Source organism: Petromyzon marinus, chromosome 2 (assembly GCF_048934315.1).
Source record: "Petromyzon marinus isolate PM22_M1 ecotype Great Lakes invasive population chromosome 2, UKy_Petmar_22M1.pri1.0, whole genome shotgun sequence".
NCBI lineage: Eukaryota > Metazoa > Chordata > Hyperoartia > Petromyzontiformes > Petromyzontidae > Petromyzon > Petromyzon marinus.
This window is the reverse complement of record NC_133668.1, coordinates 16,317,388-16,333,271: the sequence shown is the minus strand read 5'-3', so window position 1 is coordinate 16,333,271 and position 15,884 is coordinate 16,317,388. Positions and strand designations below refer to the sequence as shown.

The window sequence follows — 15,884 nt, the reverse complement described above, 5'->3', positions numbered from 1 at the left end:
TCATTCTCATGCTGAATACCCATCCACGACCCATTTTCAATGCCTTGGCTGAGGGAAGGAGGTTCTCACCCAAGATTTGACGGTACATGGCCCCGTCCATCGTCCCTTTGATGTGGTGAAGTTGTCCTGTCGCCTTAGCAGAAAAACACCCTCAAAGCATAATGTTTCCACCTCCATGTTTGACGGTGGGGATGGTGTTCTTGGGGTCATAGGCAGCATTCCTCCTCCTCCAAACACGGCGAGTTTAGTTGATGCCAAAGAGCTCCATTTTGGTCTCATCTGACCACAACACTTTCACCCAGTTGTCCTCTGAATCATTCAGATGTTCATTGGCAAACTTCAGACGGGCATATATATGTGCTTTCTTGAGCAGGGGGACCTTGCGGGCGCTGCAGGATTTCAGTCCTTCACGGCGTAGTGTGTTACCAATTGTTTTCCTGGTGACTATGGTCCCAGCTGCATTGAGATCATTGACAAGATCCTCCCGTGTAGTTCTGGGCTGATTCCTCACCGTTCTCATGATCATTGCAACTCCACGAGGTGAGATCTTGCATGGAGCCCCAGGCCGAGGGAGATTGACAGTTCTTTTGTGTTTCTTCCATTTGCGAAAAATCGCACCAACTGTTGTTACCTTCTCACCAAGCTGCTTGGCAATGGTCTTGTAGCCCATTCCAACCCTGTGTAGGTCTACAAGAGTGTGCTCCTAATCTCAGCTCGTTACCTGTATAAAAGATACCTGGGAGCCAGAAATATTTCTGATTGAGATGGGGTCTGTCTCTTACTGTTCAAATAAACCTACCATTAAAATTATAGACTGATCATTTCTTTGTCAGTGGGCAAACGTACAAAATCAGCAGGGGATCAAATACTTTTTTTTCTCTCACTGTACAATCTCCAGAAAGAAACGCACCCGAGCCAAGAATCAAACCCAGGCATTTCTTGCTGCGAGGCACAAGTGTTAACATCACTGTGCCACCCTGCCGCCTTAAATGAATGAAACTTTAGTCGAAAGTTTTGTTGCTATTATGGAGGTAACGTCTTTATAACTGGACAAAATTTATCAAAGGACTGCAAAACAACTATCGCGCCAATTGACAATGAGATGTCAGCTTGGGTCGCTGTAAACTCAACGTCATGACGTAGTTTTAGTATTGGAACTATTTTCTAGGATACATTTCTATGAATCCTGATTTGAAGCTTTCGTGACTGCAGGAATCCATAATCTTTGGTTCTTTCAGTAAAGTCACGTAGGTAAAATCTACCGCATCGCCATGATTACTGCCTTACAACATCGTTATTCGCAATGATTTATCCACTGCTGGCTGTAGCCCTCCCCACAGCGTTACCATGCCGCAATTCGTCTTGCTCCTGGGCATAAGTTATAGTATCCTGCAAATTGGTAGAATACGAGTGAATACCGCCACCACCACCAACCCAGCCCCGTTTGGCAGAGCCGTTATCCATGCCCTGTTGTCTCATTGCGGCCCTCGGACACTGATTCCTGAACGCGTCAGCACTCAGGTGATGCTCACTTCTGAAGAAAAACGCGTGTTGAAAAACTTTACAGAATCCATGGACACGCAATATATATTTTTAAAACGTTTTCCTTGTTTCAATACAAGGTTTTAAAATAACGATCATTACAGTGCTTGAATAAATTCATTTAGAATGCAATTGAAGGACAGAAAAAACGCACATACTTAAAAGTATCATGTTCCTTTGTGTTTTTATATATTATTCCAAACGCCGGGACTTAATAATAATAATGATTATTTGTTTTTGATACAGCGCGCTCCTATTCGCTGGGGCATCTCAAAGTGCTTTACATCATGTCTCATCTCAAACATTAGAAAGGGCACCCCCAGTGGCAGCTGTTGCTTGTGGGCACAAGGCGACCCGTAACCTGGTCTACAAACGGGCATTAGTCTGCCAGTAGGGGGCGATGATTGCTGTGTAATCCCAGTTGAGTAATTTTCGGCAAATTTACGAATCTGGCAAATTTGGAACCTGACGACAGCACAAAATGGCTTACTCTTGCAAATAGTGTCACGGGACTGTTAACATCTGCTGTGAAGCAGACGCCACATACTTCAATTACACACGCAGTATTGATCCAGGGCGGCGTGTTAGATTCAAACCGTGACATCTGCAACAAGCGACGAACGCGAAATCCACTGGGAGCACGTCCCCGCCCATGGAGCCGTCATGAGCGGTGATGGTTGTGGCGAACTGGACGCACCTCATGGTGTAGAAGACGTCCCCGTTCCTGAAGAGACGCAGCATCTTGTTGTCCGCTATGATTGCGTGTGCGCTCGCCATCTTCTCGTTTTCGAAGAAGAGGCAGGGCTTCCAGATGCTGTCGATGTAGTTGTTGCCGAGGTCGTACGAATTTTTAGAAGTAGGGGTAAAAATATTCTGCAAACGAGGGTCGTTCCACCTCATCTGCAGGATTATGGACGTCTGGTAGTCCTGGGGAGTAAAGGAGATGAATGAGAGTAAGGCGATGCGACAACATCACTGGCAACAATAATTAACGAAACACTTCTCTGTTAAGCACATGCATCATCATCAACTACGTAATTTAAGCACAATGCATCATCATCAACTGCGTGATTTAAGAATGATTACGTAGATGATGGCCTTGTGTTCACATGCAGATTTTCATTGTAGTAAAAAAATGTATGATGCTTTTCGTTCATTGAGACAATGTGGAAGAATTGGTCCATTCGACTGAAATCCCACCATAATTTGATTCTTGGTTGCGTTATCTGAGTATGGATGCCCGAGGAGATCTATTTTCACGAGCCTGCTTCAGCCAACACGCACGAGATTGCTCAGGCGTCGCCTTGTCTTTCGTGTCAGCCTAATTTGATGTTTATTGACCTTAAAGGCTGATACAACATAAAACTAAAAGATCTCTTTAGCGCTGCTTATGTAATTAAACGTAATCGTCCACTCTCGAAGATCAAGAAGAACTCAGGAGGAGGCAGGGAGAACCACACATAAGCAGAAAGGCAGCCACACGGTAAACCGTTGCCAACAATTGCTCAAGCTCTGCAGTCCTCTAACTATGAAGCTGTTATAGGCCAATTAATGAGTTCTCACACGTAGGAGGAAACCGGAGCACCCGGAGTAAACCAACGCGTGCGAGGGGGGGGGGGGGTGACATTATATCACATAGAGACTAAATAGGTGGAGTCCAAATTTTTGTTGTACTGCTTTCTCCTGCCAAACCAGGATATGGCATCTCAATTCCCACGGGAAGGGAGTTCGCAACATTTATGTGATGCACCATCTCTCGCCTCCACAGTGCTCCATGACAGGCCACATGCGTAGCCACCACCGCCTGGTTGTGATGTAAAATGTGTGTATGCCATTTTAAACTGCGAACACTCCCATGATGTGCGGTGTAAATAGTCGCTCAAGAATCCCAAATGGCAGAATCAGGCCATTGTTGCTGACAGGCAATCCATCCCAACGTAAACCAAGAACTGTCATCGTAAAGTGTACGAAAATCGCGGCTGTTCTTATCTTGTGCAGTGTCCCGAGGTGTCCCGGCACAAGTTTTAAATTTTGTTAATGCAGAAAAAAGTATTCAACATTTCCTAACTCTGCTTCTCACCCCCCCCGCCCCAACAACGAAGAAGCAGTTGATAATACAATATTCCACATTATCATCGTAAATGTAAGCAATACAAATTAACTCATGATTAATTTTTGAAAGTTATTGTCAAGCGTGCCATATAGAAGAGGCACTCTTGCGATGTCACTCGATAGTCATCATCAGCATGTTGTGGATAACACGAAATTTTAAAAAGTGACTGCCATTGGCAGTGTCAATACCACTGCCCTGAAGGGAATATATATAAAACATAGGTTACTTTTTGTGTCGTTTTTTCATTAAATATATCTTTAGTCAAAGCGCCACCTATTATAAACGAGGCAAAGCAATTGCCCACGTGACAACTTCATTTGCTTGGCTTTAACCGGGTAGTTGAGGGTTATAAGAAAACAAAGGACATACCTTAACGATATAAACCAAAAATAAACTAATTATAAATCATGTTGTCCGTGAAAGTATACGTATACAACTAACGGAGCGGTCTTCTTGACGATAGTGTTGAGTTTTGGTTGTCACTCGTGGGTAAACGGATACGTGGGTTCAGCGGTGGACTGTGTGCTTGAGGGACAATGCTAGTTTCCGCAAAGCTGAAAACCTATAATCCGACTGTTGTTATGCTCCCACGTCTATTCTGCCCAACTTCACATCAACCCACAATGACTGGTGTGGTGTAGTTGAGTTAAGCAGTCTCCCCACAAAGCGGACGACGTGAAAGAGATGGCCTTCATCGATGCAGTGATGAATTGACAAAACGGATGCACGTTGTGCATGGTAAAGAGATGTGATAATCGCAAGAGATTCGCGGGATTGGGTTGAAGCAGCTGATGATGTTGAGGTCTCACCATCGAGGTCTCCTGGACGGGTCCAAAGCGCTTAATGATCATGCTGCATGTAACGACAACAGGGACTCCTGTAATAACCAAAACATGGCAGGGCACATACGTGTAAATAATAGGATTGGCCTGTTGACATCTCTTGGAAAGTGGTATGTTATCCTGATTCGCTGCCAAAGCGTTTTTTTGTCACAGTGAAGAAGATTTGTAAATCATATTCTTAGTTCTTTAGGTAAAGTCACGTCGAAGGGAAACAACAAAATAATAGAATATATATAAAACAATAAAAAATTCTCACGACGTTTCGACCATAACACAAACGGTCGTCTTCAGGTGTGTTGGTTTGCATAAATGTATTTTTAAACGGTGCATTTATTTATTTATAAAAAACGTTAGCGCCACGCGCAACGATTTGGCAGTTTATTTAGAATATAGATGGACTAGTCCTAAATAAACTGCCAAATCGTTGCGCGTGGCGCTAACGTTTTTTATAAATAAATAAATGCACCGTTTAAAAATAAATGTATGCAAACCAACACACCTGAAGACGACCGTTTGTGTTATGGTCGAAACGTCGTGAGAATTTTTTATTGTTTTATATATATTCTATTATTTTGTTGTTTCCCTTCAACGTGACTTTGCCGAAAGAACTAAGAATATGAATTACTGCAGTCACAAAAGCTTTAAATCAAAATTTAAAAGATTTGTAAAGTACAAAACAATTTGACGGTGTCCAGATATTAACGTTTATTTTATTTAGATATTCATATTCTTAGTTCTTTCGGTAAAGTCACGTTGAAGGGAAACAATAAAATAATAAAATATATAAAACAATATTTAGATGTTTATAAATGAATAAATGGAGGGGAAATGTATGGTAAATGTTTTATTTATATAGCATCTGCTTATATATACCACGCAGACCCTCCACCCCCATTGATAACCACGTGTTTAATATTGTGCAGTATGCCCATGCCCTATGTACTGTCGTTGTGTTTAAAATACGGTCTAGGTCAGGGGTCGGCAACCAAAATAACAGGAGGAGTCGTTTTTGTAAATAAAATAAAAACCTTCAATATTTCAAGAGCCGCAGTCAATTTGAATACGAGACGGTGGTTATTCATAAATAACGTCACGAAACAGTTCTTAAAGAGCTGCATGCGGCACGGGAGCCGCAGGTTGCCGATTCCTGGCCTAGGCCAATGAGTGAAAAATATGTAATTTGATGCTGGTTGTAACTACCAGTGAAACATCGTACCCAAATCGTTAAATGTTGCGGATTGTTCAACATACCGGTGTTCTAAAGTATTAACACATTTTTTTATTTAAAGCTTTCGTGACTGCAGGGATTCATATTCATGGTTCTTTCCGTTCTACGTGACTTTACCGAAAGAACCAAGAATAGTAATACATTGGCACGTTTGTTCACGTGCAAACTTTCTTCATTGGTTATCGGGTGGATGTGGGTGTATGATGAGACATTGTACTCACGCGATCTGACCTCAACATCGATTATGAACTGCGATTGACTTGATTCATTACCATGATTCATTTGTTCATTGTGAAATGTTAATTATTCGTGGTAGTGTTAGCAGGGCAAAGATGATCGCTTGGTTAGCTTGAGAAACCTTACTAATTAGCTGTATCGGGTAATGGGTTAACGACACTTTTATTTTTACACCATCGAACCAAAAACAATCTTTCATATGATCACTTGGTTGCATAACAGCCAACTATAAACCAGATGTGGATTGAGGAGAGGTGCCCAATGGTGGTGCAAAATAACGCATGGTAGGAAATGTGAGAGTGTGCGCATTAGAAGGAGACTTACCATTAATATTGGGCCTCAGTCTTCGCTCATATCCCTTGTCCAGGCTCACGTTGTTCATGGCGAGGAATGTTCCATCAACCAGAATGATAAGAGGGCTGCATCACACACACACACAAAGGTCATACATCCCTCCCCCTTCCCGTTTAGTCGTATGCGCGTTATGAAGAGTGTTAATGGGAACCTACTGCTTCACTGTGTACATATCACGCCTGACCACCTTTGTCTCTCGAGGAATGTTGATTATATACCACGTCAGATACTCTGTTAAGGCTGAGATAACCTAGGATGAGATCCATAAAATGTTCAGATACCACTCGCTACTGATGCGCCGAGTCAGAAATCGATCTCGGCTCCCTTGATTCGGAGCGCAATGCGCCAACCACCCGCCACACACACACACACATCATTTGACTCAGGCGTTTTTGCTGTGCTCGTGGCAACTTCAACTGTTGGCCATGTCATCAAACGCCATTCTGGCGCCTGAGTAGTGGTTTAGACATATAATTATTGAGGAGCTAATGCATTATGAAGCCATTTTATTGCACGTGCAGGCTTTGTAAACAATTACCAAAAATACTGTATTGTTATCGTGAAGATGTATGTATGCATGCAGGTTGAACTTCTTTCACACCGTATGTAGCCAACCATGCTAATCGGAGGTGCGGGATGTATACCAAGGCTGTATTGGGTTGTCCAACGCGAGTTTCCACCTTTGTTAATATGTACGTAAAAGTTGTGTAACTTTAAAGTTGCTTAACTCTAAATATGAGAATGCATTCGTCAGTTCATATATGGCATCTAAACTCGCTTTAAAATATTACTGCAGCAATGAACGTTGTCCAGTGCGTTCTTCCATGGCCCAGCTTGAGGAGTTAACACTGCGCCGCACTGGTTATGAATTTTGTTTTGCATTAATTGCAAAAGCATTTTATACTTGTTACACTTGCCTTAAATAATGTAGCGACCACAAAAGGGAGCCGTAATGTATGGTCGGCCAGGTTTATGATAGTTTCACAGGATGGCCCCCTCTCCCGAACAGAGGACAGCTGCTCTTAACTACCTCGCTTGGTATACCGTGGGTTCGATCCCGACCCTGACGCCTGCTGTATATTTGGAGTTTGGATTTTTCCCCGGATCATCCGGTTTTTCCCTCCACAATGTGCGTTTAGATTATTTGGCTGCTATAAATGTCCACATGATAAGCCAATTCGTTGAGCTATCATTTGTGGCCAGGTCGCTTGTGAAGAAAAAGAGCTGTATAGCTCAGTGGGTCTTACCCGGTAAAATTAAAACAGTTTTAGTTTAGTTTTTACAATAACCGCTAACCCCCCCCTCCGATCAACACACGACTCAAGTCCGCCTCTGCATTCTCACTGGGGGGGGGGGGGGGGCCCGCAGCTGTTTCGTCTTCATGCCTCAGCTCAATAAAACGGGTTCGTCTGGTCGACTGCCCTCTCCGACTTCCTGTGCTCATGCTCCTTCGTACCCTGACCCGTACCCTGAGCCACACCTTGCGCTACTGTTCTCCCACTCTCTTTCAGATGCGCTGCTTCTGCGCCGTCTGGAACGCTCTTCCTTCCGATATTAGGAAGCTACCGGAGCTGAGCACTTTTAAATATGAATTGCCAACTCACTTCTTTACAATTGCTTTTTGTGTTCCGTTTGAATGCCCATCCCCCGCACCTCCAATTAGCACGGTTGGTTACGTACGGTGCGAAAGAAGTTCAACATACACACTTACAGTGTCCACATAATATACTCCCTGTAATTAGTTCACGGCCAGTTCAAGCCTTGCCCCCCCCCCCCGCCTAGTATGGATCTCCGCACGCCTTATGTACCCACTCACCCTACGTGTGCCACCACTCGTTTTGGTCCCTACAATAGCAATCTAATCGAACACAAAATGCTGTTATAATAATGGATATAAACGTTATGGGTGGAATGCGATATCAGTTCGCACACTAGGCCATGGACCCAGTGCGTCCGATCGCAATTCACGACCACGGCTAATGTGAGTGGCTCGTGATATCTTGAACCCTCTTCACCAACTTGCATTCATCGCCCCCAGTAAGCCAGAACCCTCACCCTAGCACCCCTCAACAGCGTGACGAAGTATGGTCAAACAATTCCCATTTTCCAACACGGAGTAGCATGGAAGTCTTCCTCCAACAGTGTGAAAAAACAGTAGCACGCAGTTAGGATACAAATATGCCAACTGCGGGCTACTGTTCTTTTCCACACTTTTGGAGGAATACCTCCATGTGTTGGAAAGTGGGAATTGTTTTGACCATACTTGTTTGACCGTACAGTTCGTATAAAAAAATAAAAAATATATATACTCACTGAATCATTGCACTCAGTAAATTAGATTTAGAGGCATAATTATTTAATGACTACATAATAATTTACAATGCGTTGCTTGATCAAGGCATCGTCAACACCGTGTTAGTCATGGGGGGTTGTTTTACTATTCTTCACAACGCTTGTCAGTGGCAGATGGTTAACAGGGGGCAGGAATCGAACTCAAATCGGCGGTTGCTCAGCACAGTTCGCTTCACTCCCAACACACATGTATAACAACACATGTTCAATACACTTTAAGGAAAGACATACTCAAGATGAGTTCATACTGGAACAGAAAGTGTATAATCAATGTTAACGTTTTTTAAAAAATGAATAACACGTTGAAGGCGATTCCAACTTTTTAAGAAAAGGCAGTGTCACTGGAATGAATGGCGAGAATTAATAGATGTGTGGAGTCATACACAGTGTTTAAGCTGTGTATTTTGGAGAATTTAGAAAATGTTTAGGTGCGACGCAGTTATTAGAAAGATACTCGTTAGGAGCATCATGAGCACGAATCGAGTGGAGAGTTCTATAAGTGATCAAACTGACACTTAAAAGGTTTTACCAGCAGAGGAATCAAGGAATTTACAGAATGAGACGATATTGGAAGATTTGTGCGTTTTGCGAATGTGACATTGTGTAATGTGAAGATACGTGAGAAATGATCATGCGCAGTGTAGGAAAACACCAGCATTACAACGCTTGTATATTATCTTACGTTGATTTGCTATAAAAAAAAGACCATGGGTGAGCTTTGAGCTGCTGCATGAAGGTGGATGATGACGATTGGATGCTGTGTATGTGCAGTGGGCCAAAGTTCCAGATGAATGGTGCACCTACAGAGAAACTATACTGTACTTACAAACAATAAACTGCCATGTCACAGCGAAATCACGATTGACACAAAACACATCATTACCAGAATATGAGCCACGCTACCACCGCGCTGTGCAGTCCACGGGCAGCCATCAGTTGACGATGACCGCCTGTCAGCAGCAGGAGGACTGGACAGGAGCCGCTGGTCAATTCACAGCGATACAGCGATCCGGCACTGAACCGAGCTACGCACACTCGGCGCAGAGATCATATGGAGGCTGTAATTTTATACAAACAGTAGCAGCAGCAGCAGCAGGTGACATGACCACTGGGGCCTTATTGCCACATTCGTGGGCATCACGTTTCACTGTTTGACGTTTGAATGTACGGTGTGCTTGTGCGGAATATCGAGACGGATACATGTGTGCACCTGCGTGCGTGGATGAGTGTGCTCACAAACAACCCCTCCAGGCTCAGTGACATGTGCTCTTTGTTTCGTAGATGTACAACCTGACCAAGAAGGGCTCCATTTCAACATCGCTCCAGAAATGTCCTGGCTGCTGTATTTTCAGAATATTTTGCAAGTGCTTAATACAATGGTTTTGTGGTTCATATTCTTGGTTCTTTCGGTAAAGTCACGTAGAAGGGAAACAATAAAATAATAAAAATATAAAACAATAAAATTCTCACGACGTTTCGACTGCAACACAAGCAATCATCATCAGGTGTGAAAACCATAGCAAGAACATTTTCTTGCTGTGGTTTTCACACCTGATGATGACACACCTGATGACGACCGTTTGTGTTATGGTCGAAACGTCGTGAGAATTTTTATTGTTTTATATATATTTTATTATTTTATTGTTTCCTTCAACGTGACTTTACCGAAAGAGCTAAGAATATGAATTTACCGAAAGAGCCAAGAATATGAATCCCTGCAGTCACGAAAGCTTTAAATCAAAGGTTTTGTGGTTCTTAAATGACGTACTTTGAAATGAACGATGGTTTACAACATTAAGTTCAACTAGTTCTGCGGCTAAGATTCATGCTTTGAAAAATAATGTAAGATTATATTGATCTGTTACACAGTCACCTTCAACCAGTTGGCCAGCTATCTTACAAGAGAGATCCGTGACGCGTGGAGCACAGCAACAACGAAACAAAAACGTCCTGGTCAGCTAAACCTGAAGGAACACTTACGATTCGCTCTTTTTCAGAAGCGACCTGGCCACAAATGATACCTTAACGAAGTGGCTTATCCTGTGTAAATCTATAGCAGCCAAATAGTCTAAACGCAAAATACTCTAAATCCACCGCGACCACGGCACAACATGCAAACTCTAAATATACAAGCATCAAGGTCGGGATCGAACTCACAACCTCCTGTATACCAGTAGAGTAGATACAAAATGAATGAATGAGTGCATAGAATCACCAAAACATACTTTTATGTTACATTGAGTATCATTTTATTTTTTATTGACATTTTTACAAAAATCACATGACAATGCAATAATTACATTATATATTTAAGTACATGTTTACGTTAGGTGGTTTTTGTATTTACATTCTGTTCTACTTTCAATACGATGCACCCATGCATACTCATGCCAATGCTGCAACTATTAAACTGTAGCGACATACTCTGAGCAGACGAACGGTAAAAATAGGTCAAGTTCTACTTTAAGTATGATGTTATTTGGGTGAATTTTCTTAGAATTAAGTACGGCGGTCACATCTCAAGCATCAACAAATGCGGCGTCCATTTGGTGAAACACCTCCAACAGGATTTGATTAATCTTAAATGTGCTCCAGTTATTAAATATTTCTATGCCAACGTGTTCTCTCACGTTGGATAATTTAACGATGACCTTCGTTTCAGGGCTCCGGATCAATAGTTTTTAACACTGCCGCGTTAATGTTGCGCATTCTCTTTTGACACACCATCCAGAGGGAAGGGCGTGAAATGAGCGCCGAGGGAGATTGCTACGACCGCGTCGCTCCCACCGGTGATGTTATCATTTCGATTCGCAGCGTATTTGAGGTCTTCTGGATAAGTGTTTGCCGACGCTATAAATGGGTAGCTGTGACAAAACCATTGCCACGTGATGTCATAGCTTTCATTTACAGCTATTTTTGGTTGATGCTTTCCGGGTTTGTGATTATCTAAAGGTTTAAGATCTGGGAGAGAAACAGCACACGCACGTTTTCAAATTATACTCTTGCATCAGTAAATTGTGATGTAGCGCCATTGCCCTCAATATATTGCTCCAATTTAATCTTTATAACGTCTAATTATCTGATGACAATCATAATAGCAACCACTGATAATGAGCTACGTGATATTATTAAACAATTGAATCAAGTAAGTGTGTTCTTACCTTTAACAAAATGGACGATATATTCCCACCATTGTCGTATAGTGGAATCACCAAAGGGAAAAACACCCATTTTCTTTCAAGCAGTTCATAACGGACGTCTCCGATTCAAAATGGATATTCTCGCAATTGGAGGAATGCCATACATTTTTTAAAGAAATAGCCGCTTGGCAGTGGATTTCCTAATCCCGTCATACATTTTTGTAAATTGTTTCCAAATGAATCTGTAAAAAAACAAATTGATAATCATTTAAATATCTTTGGAGTCCAATGAGTTCTATATATTTTGTAAGAGGGTATTGCCATACGATTAAATTACAGAAAATATAAAAGCACACCACAATTACCGATATATTTAATAAATAAAAAATCCATAATAATAAGAAACAGAAGTCAAAAGTGGGATACACGGTAATATATAAACTACAATTTTCTCTAAAGTTATTTTTATTTGCAACATATAGGCGAAGTGTCATTCGGCCATAATATGCCATTGTAATTTCTCAACAAGACCCCAGCATGCTTAAGGAACATCTGCCACATGTTACAACATGACAAGTGCTTCGCATGATAACTCTGCATAAAATGTCGTCCCTAAAATTGAACGTCATACTCTAGTTCGATATATTGAATGTATTCTGTGTTGATGTGATGCCCATTCAATGCTTTGTTGTTAAAATGTATCCCGAAATTATGAAACTGAGACTTGCTCTTATCATTATCATTGTTACTGCGCGTTTTCATCCAGGAAGGCCTCACTGAATCTCGAGACCTCTTCAGCAGGGTAGTGCTTTATTCACATAATTGTGTTTTTGTATTGAATTTCATATATTAACTTCTTGTTTTGACTCTACCGCATTAGTGCAGTGCTGGTGACATGGCACAGCATTAGCACTTTCACCGCTTGTTTCAGAGGTTTACGGTTCAAATCCAGCGGCGACCCTGGCTATTACTGCGGCTGTATTAACCATACAAATTCGGGCCGTCTGTTTCACAGTGGATGCTTATGATCCGGTGACGTCATTCGCATGAGAAGACCATTGCGTTATGGCGTCATGTAGTCGTTGGGCCAGACCAGATATTGGTACCACCCAAGGTGGCACAACTTCAACGGTGCCATTTTATTTGTTACACCAACAGAAGTAAAATAATACATGATAACCTTTCCAAATGAGCAGCTGTTTATTTTTTTCTCGCAGGAAACCTGTTTTTGCACCTATCGCAATCATGCCTATTTGCCCGGACGTTACAAATAAAACATTCCAACACCTCTGCTGTATGCACAAAATTGATGTTTGTCCCCAAGGCATGTATTCCATACATATTCTTGCATTCATTCACGCTTGTTCTTCAATTTCAGTGACTTAGTCAAGTCTGGAATAGATTGGCGCTATCTGGCTTCATTTTGTTTCTTGCAGATTGTTTGCTCATGATCATTTACTGGCAGGTGAGGCAAGTACTGGTGGTTCTGTATTATTTCTGTTCAGTAAAGATATCTAAAGTTCTAACTTTACCCTCAATGTATTGCTAAAAGTACATGTTAATATTATTAGTTAAGGCTGCAGATACTACAGGCAAAAATAATGATTTTTGTTCAGTTTGTCAATTTTTATATTTTTGTTATATTTTGCTTCTATAAATTGTAAACTTTCATAACATGTACGCAATTATTACCAATAACTTTGTTATTGGTAATTTATATTTTATAAATAGTTCGTTTTGACGATTTTATACAAACTTTGCCAAGTAAACAAAGACTTAAATTAGTGGGTTTTTTTGCATCTTTCATCACAATTTGTCTCCGCATTTTAAGAAATAACCTGGTTGAATTGCATATCATTGAAAAGTTTATTCTCTGCAGCCGTGCGAAGCTGCTGTGAACCAGTCAAACAATGAGCTGTTCCTCTTCATCAGGATGGAGCTTTTTGGCAATCCTCAAGTGATGACAATGACTGATCTCACTTATAGACTGGTTGCTTCAATGAACTCCCTAGGCATTGTCCAAGTCAAGGAATCAACCAAAACGCACATAAGGCAAAAGCTGGAGAGTGCATTTGCTGATGGGAAAGGAAAACTCCATCCAGGTAACCTGTCCATGAGGGAACTTGCCAAAGAAAATCAGTCTCTCAAAAGGGAGCTACAGACCCTAAAAAGTGTCGGTGCTCAAGTTGTTATAACGAAATCAGCCATCATATTGAGAGAGGACATCAAGAGTCAAGATGTTCCTCAAGCCTGGCCGCCTGAAGTCAAACCAGAAGCAGAATGTCCTACCATTCTAGAGTCGCTCATTGTCTTCCTGTACTATCTACTCACAGGCGTAAATGATCCTGATCATTCATCCCATAGAGTTCAGCGGATTCTGCAATCATTTGGCCATGACATAGTTTATGCAGTGACATGTGGAAAGACCAAGCCTTCCAAGCATATTGGTCTGCCATTCAGTGTCAAGTCATTGTCAGGGAATGTAGAGCTGATAAACATCCTCAACCGACTTGGTCACAGTTTGTCCTATTCGCAGATGGAAGAGACCGTCACTGCCCTGTGTCTTCAGAACCTCTCATCATCAGGGAGAGATATTGCCCTACCAGCTAACATCCGTCCTGGTATATTCACAACTTTAGCCTGGGACAATGTCGATCGCCTTGAAGAAACCGTCAGTGGTGAGGGAACATCTCACAGAGTCAATGGGATTGCTGTGCAAGCAAAGCCAGTCAACCCAGTTCCTGCCCAACCCATGCCCACTGTTGCCAAAACAAAGCAGAGAAGTATTAATGCACCCCCGCCAATCTTACCAACTTACAACACTGGACAACGAGTGGGGCCATCACAAAGCAAAAGTGCAGATGCCGATACCGCAGCCAATACTCAGCTTGCCAGAGAGAAGAACCTTGTTTGGGTCCTAGCACGCATGTCATAACAAGAAGGCCAGTCAATCAGCAGCTGGACAGGCTTCAACATCCTGACTCGAGGTGAGATGACGGTCATCCCCGACAATGTAGGCTATCTGCCTACCATCAATGTTCCAGCGACACAAATGTCTACTGTCAACAAGGTGCTTAACCAGTCACTGAGCGTCATGCAGTACTTAAGCTTGACAAAGATTGTCTGCGTATTTGACCAAGCCCTGTATGCAAAGGCTGTCGAGATCACAAGTTCCATGATATCATCGTCAGGCTTGGGGTATTCCACATCATCTGCACACTGCTGGTAATGATAGGAAAGCGTTTCCAAGATGCTGGACTCCGAGATCTCTGCATTGAGTCTGGCATGATCGCAGAAGGCTCCATTGCTGGTGTTATGGATGGCCGCAAGTACAACAGGGAAGTGCGACTACACAAACTCCTGTATGAGGCTCTCATGCAACTGACATGGAATGGTTTCCTGTCCTGGTTGGAAGCAACTCACATGAACAACATGGTTCACCTGGATGAGGCACTGAGGACCATTGACAACCTTGGGAAGGAAGTCTCACAAGTCGCTTTGAAGGAGGTCCTCGAGAACAGCTCATGTACACGCATCATGGAACTGTTTGAAGTCTACCGCGAGTTCCTCAGAGGTGGAAACGGCAGCCTCTCGACCTTTTGGATGTCGTATTTGGAGATGGTTGAAATCTTGTTGTGGCTCATCCGAGCATACAGAGAGGAAGACTGGATGCTACACTTGGCAAGCATTCGAGCAATTATCCCATGGTGCTTCGCTTATGATAGGATTAATTATGTACCCTACCTCCCGTACTACTACGCCCAGATGTCTCAGCTGCCCATCACACACTCAGATGTATACACGGAATTCATGGAAGGAGGCTTTTCGTTAAACTGGGCTCCACCAATCCCTTTGACCGAATCCCTGTTGACCAAGCTATAGAAGAAACGGTGAACAAAGACACCCAGACAGCTGGAGGGACAAAGGGATTCAGCTTGAAGCCAGGAGCCGTGATCAAATATTACCTAACAGCTGAGCACAGAAGCATGTACCTCAGGCAGCTGAGATACCTGATAGGTCAAGGCAGGTCCAAACTATCCCATCCAGATCTACAGGGTCCAAGGATCAAGAGAGAT

At 42.5% G+C, this 15,884-nt stretch overlaps 1 protein-coding gene across 2 annotated transcripts in view; it reads right to left on the bottom strand.

Moving 5' to 3' along the window:
* The window catches only part of LOC116946031 (glycine receptor subunit alpha-2-like), a 28,551-nt gene extending 18,805 nt beyond the window's left edge, over positions 1 to 9,746 (bottom strand). Inside the window, exons 1-4 of one of the 2 annotated variants that reach the window (XM_032960859.2) lie at positions 9,552 to 9,746; positions 6,287 to 6,381; positions 4,465 to 4,532; positions 2,240 to 2,469 (exon numbers count right to left, since the gene is read on the bottom strand). In XM_032960859.2, the coding sequence (XP_032816750.2) occupies positions 2,240 to 2,469; positions 4,465 to 4,532; positions 6,287 to 6,381; positions 9,552 to 9,601 (443 nt within the window). In that variant the 5' untranslated portion in view covers positions 9,602 to 9,746. Of the gene's footprint in view, positions 1 to 2,239; positions 2,470 to 4,464; positions 4,533 to 4,753; positions 4,884 to 6,286; positions 6,382 to 9,551 lie in introns of those variants that run through there. The other variant, XM_076070727.1, reaches the window with a different exon arrangement.
* Between the last annotated feature and the right edge of the window lie 6,138 nt (positions 9,747 to 15,884).